This window comes from Egretta garzetta, unplaced genomic scaffold, assembly GCF_000687185.1.
Source record: "Egretta garzetta isolate BGI_Z169 unplaced genomic scaffold, ASM68718v1 scaffold787, whole genome shotgun sequence".
Lineage (NCBI taxonomy): Eukaryota > Metazoa > Chordata > Aves > Pelecaniformes > Ardeidae > Egretta > Egretta garzetta.
The window spans coordinates 318,500-324,499 of record NW_009260266.1 but is presented as its reverse complement, the minus strand read 5'-3'; the positions used below and the strand labels follow the sequence as shown (position 1 = coordinate 324,499).

The following is a 6,000-nucleotide window of genomic DNA, read 5'->3' as shown; positions in this document are numbered from 1 at the left end:
CCTCTGCAGGGAAAGGCCCCAACGGCTTCAGCAGGCTGGCTGTTGGCTTTGGCTCCAGTTGGCACAGAAACGTGCTAATGGCCGGCTCAAACGTACAAAACGGATGTGTACTCCAGCTGGGGAATTAATGACATGATCTCGGGTAAAGAGCACTTGTTTGGCTGTCTTCTTGATACTCCTTCGTTTAAAAAACACTTCCGACGTCACAAACTGAAACAGAAGAGGTTTCAGTTGAATATGAGGAAAAACTCCTTGACTTTGAGGGTGCCCGAGCCCTGGCCCAGGCTGCCCAGGGGGGCTGTGGAGTCTCCTTCTCTGGAGATATTCAAAGCCCGCCTGGATGAAGTCCTGGGCCCCCTGCTCTGGGTGAGCCTGCTTGAGCAGGGGGGTTGGACTGGGTGAGCTCCAGAGGTCCGTTCCAACCCTTGCCATTCTGTGATCTCTTGGTTCTGTTATATTTAACTTGTAGGTCTTTCTGTTTTCTGTAGGTCTTTGCTGTTTTCCCTCCTTTTTTCCTTCTTCTTTAAAAAAAAAAAAATACAAAGGAAGAAAAACTTATGAGTGCAGCTATGACATTGATCTAGGTATTTTATACAAATTACATCTAATTGAATGCCTTTTTGTGTGGTTGACAAATTTCAAACCTAAATAAGCGCGTTCTGGTCAGTTACATGGCATAGCTGCTGCTCGTGAAGAATCCTCTTATTTTTGTGTTTACTTGAACGTGAACAAATATTTAGTGTTATTTTCTGTATGGTTCCAAAGCATGTCTTCACATAGCCTAAGATGAACAGACACCAATGTATGGTGGTATTTGATCTTTTCTACTCTGGTGTGAATAATTTTGCAGGTTACTTTGTGTTCTTTCAAAATGAATGGTGAAGAGGAAACGTGGGAAAAACTAGATGCAGAATTTGATCACTGTGTGGTGGATATGAAGCCTCATGTTCTAAAACTACAGCATAGGTCAGGTAAATATGGTAAAATGTGTGTGTAGAGAAACGCTGGTAACAAAATTCTAGGTTACTGGTAAATATTACATGTACTTGTATCAGTTTCTTTAACCAGACGCTTAATGGCTGATGTTACAAGGCACTGTTTTGGGGAGGAGGGGGTTGTACAACTTCTAAAGTTGGATTTTTTAGGTACCTGTTGCTATTATTTGAGTTTATCTTGGTGATGTAAATGTGCTTTTGCATAAATACATTAACTTATCTATTTTTAAAAAATTAATTCAGTTGCAACTAAAGGCTTCTAAAAGGCATTGGTTTTGAGACTGCACTTAAAAAAATTGCAAGTATTTTTTAGAGATAAGGTTTTTAAAACTTGGCTTAGGAATGTGTAATAATATAAACAACAGTTAATAAATGATGTTTTATAAATCTAATAATTAGAACAAACTGGATATTGTTAAAGGCACGAACCCTGCAAATTAAACCCGGCTTTGTAAACATGTAATCAAGTGAATAGTTTCATCATCTGGTGGCAAAGCTTGTGTAAATAGAGGTTTTTAAAACAAACAAAGATTTATTGTGTATTTAAAATATTAACGCTCATGCGAGCTGTATGTTGTAGTTAAAGGCAGCTCTTGCCACTGCAGGTTCAGAATTGCTGGTGCCTGAAGTGTTTTATAATTATTAGAGATTGATTCCGAACATGGTATTTCTAGAAATCATTTATACTTCTGGTAAACAGGAATTTATAGAAAATATTTCTGGATCACATAAATTTGAACTATTGTTAAAGACTAACTCTTAATCTAGGTATTTAATAATTTTTTTTCGTTTGGGGTTTTTGTTTGTTTTGCTTTAAACTTCTGAATAGAAGGGAAACATCTACAAAATTGGTGGCCAGTAACGGCTTCTGTTATTTCTATGTGATTTACTCTGAAAATGTATAGTGATTATGTATACCTATATTTTTAGAACGACAAAGATGTGCGCTGTGGATTAAGAAACTATGTGAACCCTCAGGAGCAGGCACAGGAGTAGTGGGAAGGAAGAATCGAAACCTATATGCAAAACTTTTGCTCCACATGCTAAAGAGAGGTGTGCTGGAGGGTCCTTTTACGCACAAACCAGAACCAGGAATACTGAAAACTTTGCCTTCGTACATGGTAGGTGTCGCTTCTTTATAAGGCAAACTTGCTTGAATATAATTTGAAAATACTTCTAATTCTTTCATTTGGGATGAATTTGAAAAACAATTCTGAATGAATTGAGTGGAATTGTGTGTGGTAAATACAGGCATTTATGTTGCGTTTTTTATAATTGGCGTTGGAAAAATCTTTGGATGTGCCAAACCTTTCATGTGACCGGTTTCTTCTTCAAAGTTCAGGTTCTAAGAAGGCTTATAAAAATAGGTGTTCTGAAGGAACAGAAAGATAATTTCTGTCTTAATTCTCTGAAAGGATGTAATAAAAGACCCTTGAGGCTATATTTTGTCTTAATCAGCAGATAGTCCTTCTAAAAGGAAAAATGTGCTTAAGTGAGGTGACTTTAGCAGTCTGCCATTCTGGCTTTTGCTACACACTCTGGCTATTTAAACTCTATGAAAGAAAAGATAACCGGATTTCGCATAGATACTGTTAAGCTTGCGGTTTGTTTTCTGAAGACCCGAATATAACTGTGTCAATCGCTGGCATCAGCTTTAGTGAGATAATTGTCCTAATTTATGCTAAAACTACCTATACTGGAAGAAGTAAAGTACAGGAAAACATTTACACCATTGCCTATTGTACTAATTTCCATGGGTTGGGAAGGTAATATTTGCACAAAAATTAAAAAAAAGTATACTGCAGGTATTCCTGCAAGGAACGCCATTAACAGTGTAAAGAATATATCTCTGTAAATATATTTTAGTGTTGATTTTACATTTATTTTAATTATAGTCGATATATTTTGATGAACCAAATTCAACGAGAGTTCGGAGTAGTAGCCCAGACTGCTTACCTGACTGGGTAATGGGAGAACTAGGAAACAGTGAATCTAGGCATGAGGAGTCATGGAAGGTATCTTCTAAAGAGGAATCATCTCTAGCAACTCCACTTACATATGGGTAAGATTTCGGTGTTTGCTTTGTTCAGTATTTGATTGATATTTAATGGATGCTTGATTTGGTAAGCTCTGTATGTTTGAATTCTTGTGTATGAATTTATTGCACTTCCTCATGGACTCATCTTGAATATACTGTTTGTACTTTATATCCAGAAACTCTGGTAATAGCTTCTAACCCAATGATAACTTTTATACCTTTCTGTTTTTACGTTCCTTCATTATGTTGTCTTCTCTGGCTTCTGTTAAGCCTTCTTCCATGTCCCATAGTTCTGTCTTCTCTCCCTTCCTCTTGTTCTCCTTCCCCTTTAAGTTACAGGCCCTTAGCCTGGAAAATGAATAGGCCAGACTGATAGTTTGAGAAATTTGGCAGCAACTGAAGAGAGGGCTTTATAGCGATTTGGGCTAGGGGTTACTGAGGGGTACTCGTGACTTGTACAAAGAGCGTGTTTGCCAATGTAGAAATAATCACTGTCTCCTTTTTGGCACCGTTATCTCTCCCTGTTAATGCTCTCTGTAGACTTGGTAACATCCTCTGTAGACTTCAGAAGTAGATAATAGCTATTGTTCTGACATTCTAAATATCTTATCAAATAAGCTGGTACTCTGATTATGTTTTTCAGACCTCAGATATTATGGTGGCAAAGCACAGTGGTCACAAGGCAAGTGACAGAATTCATACAAAGTTACTTAACTGGGAGAGGGAAGCACAGACAAAAGTGGACAGGCAGTAAGGAAGAAGTGATGTGGTAAAAGACTGTATAGATGCAGAATACTCTTAGGCCAGATTTTTTTTAAAATGGATCAAAACCATTGTTGTCACTTTGGAGTTCTTGTACAGTCCTGTTTTCTACAGGCTGATATATGGAAACTGGAAAGCGGTATTAACTAATGAAGCTGAAGTGGATTAATCTTCACTATTTCTATACAATTGAAAATAAAAGGAACGTACACTAAGCAAGTGACAAGAAATGTGGGGAGAGTAACCGTATAATATTTTAAAAAAAATAATAATTGTAGTCTAGGGTCATAATGCTGAAAGGAGCTTTTATATCAAGTCGTTTTCACTGGCTTTTTCTACAGAGAATAGAAAGATAAACAAGCATACAGGTGGTAGATTTAAAGGATGTTCTATCGTTGTTGCTCACAGTTTTTTTTAGAGGAAACAGTGGCTTGCTGCAGATAAGCAAGTTTTGCTGTTCTGTTACAAGGGAAGAAAAGTCAGATGTGTACAAAGAAAGAGGGATTTGATCCATCTTTTTGTGAGCATGTTTGTTCTTATTAAACACTTACCTGTTTGTCTTGTGTTTCATCATGGCTTTTTTATGAAATAGTAAGATTTCCTTGTATTTCCCACAAGCTTTGTGAATCATGGATTACAGAAGGTCAGACTGGACCAGCTATACTTGTTAAAACTTATGAGGCTAAAAATTTTAGCTGCTGCCTGTGGGATACTCTGCCATGTTGTTTTGTTCTACCGTCTGGGGAGGATTGTTTGTAATACCTCCAAACTCGGAGAGAGATTGTTCAGACAAGGATGATTTTAAATGTTTTGATCGATATCATGCTGTCCACTACGAATACCTGCACTTTGCTGGAGACCAGCATCCCTTATGCCTAGATCCTGCACATTTGTCATTAGGATAATGCAAAAGTATTGCTTATTTGCAGCTATACAGCAGAATCCTGAGTATCTGTAGAGGCATCTTGCTCTGGAATCCATTGGACAGTCTCTTTTTGTAGGTTTGCAGGAGCCAGTAAGGTTAAGCCGTATCCTTAGTTCCAATCGGTTGGGTGTAGAGCTGTTTACAGAGCAGGTAGAGGGATGAAATGTGTTGGGTTATTAAGGCCCCTTTTCCTGTTGGCCTAGAAAAATGTCCCTGCAGTACTGAAGGTGTGCCAAGCTGGTCAGTTGGTCACTGTTGAAAACCATAGGCTTTTTCTTTGTCCTGTTTTTTGGACATCTTGGGTAAGTTTTATTTTACTCTACATCCTGTTCTTAAATATTTACTTGCTTTCTAGTTTTCCTTGTGCAGTGCAACTTTGCACTGATTATCAAGATCTGTACTCCTTTTTTTTTTTTTTTTTTTTTTTTTTTTTTGTGTGTGGCTGCATTTCAGCCATGGTGGAATTGCCTCTTGTTTGCTCATTTTGAAGTTTAGTTAATGTTTAAACTCTCTGAAATCCTTGGTGAAAGAAGCACTCAGAGGTACGGCATGCATATTATCCAAAATGCACTAAGCTCTGTACAAGAGGAAGTAAGTGTTTGCTCTACTTCTATGTGAAACTTCTGGTTTGGTTTCGTCGCATCATAAACGTGCCTTCAGGTTTTATTTCAGAAGTCTAATGCTTTTTTTAATGTGTTCACTTATATTTTTCATAAGTGGTTATCATTAGCTGTTCATTTTTCTAGGCACACTGATGTTTATGCTATATATCACAGTGCTGAGTCTTGCATTTTGTAATTTTTCAGCTGTGATACAGACGGATGACAGATAGGCACTCTTGCAAGTTACATCACATTGATACTGTCTTGAAACTCTTATGTATCCATTAACTATGTGTAATTCTAACAGTCGTTTAAAAAGTTGCTCTTAGGACATGCATCTCCTCTTTCTGACTCCTGCAATATTAATACTGAGGAGTCTTCCGGTTGCTTACACTCAAATGCTCTGATATGAGCGTGTGGTTTTGATAGCGCACTTGTGGTTTAAGAAACAAAGGTGGAGAATAGAGAAACTGCCAGTTGTGTTACTGTATTACTGCTTTAGGCTTGGTGATACAAAGAACTGTTGCGTAGAGCTGTCCAAGTACCCTCAATCAAAAAAATCAGGCTTGACCTTATGAAAACAAGGAATGTATTATGCTCTAGAAATGCTTTTGAGACATCAGCTGAATCTATGTTAGATAACGTTGTGCCGTGTCAGGATAGCTGGTATAGATCTGA

General features: G+C 37.6%; 1 protein-coding gene across 1 annotated transcript in view; it reads left to right on the top strand.

Annotated features, from left to right (window-relative positions):
- Positions 1-25: 25 nt before the first annotated feature.
- Positions 26-6,000, top strand: part of CEP112 (centrosomal protein 112) — a 176,772-nt gene continuing 170,797 nt past the window's right edge. The window contains exons 1-4 of the mRNA XM_035897706.1: positions 26-142; positions 851-971; positions 1,926-2,116; positions 2,891-3,057. Of these exons, the coding sequence (XP_035753599.1) occupies positions 872-971; positions 1,926-2,116; positions 2,891-3,057 (458 nt within the window). The 5' untranslated portion in view covers positions 26-142; positions 851-871. The remainder of the gene's footprint in view (positions 143-850; positions 972-1,925; positions 2,117-2,890; positions 3,058-6,000) is intronic.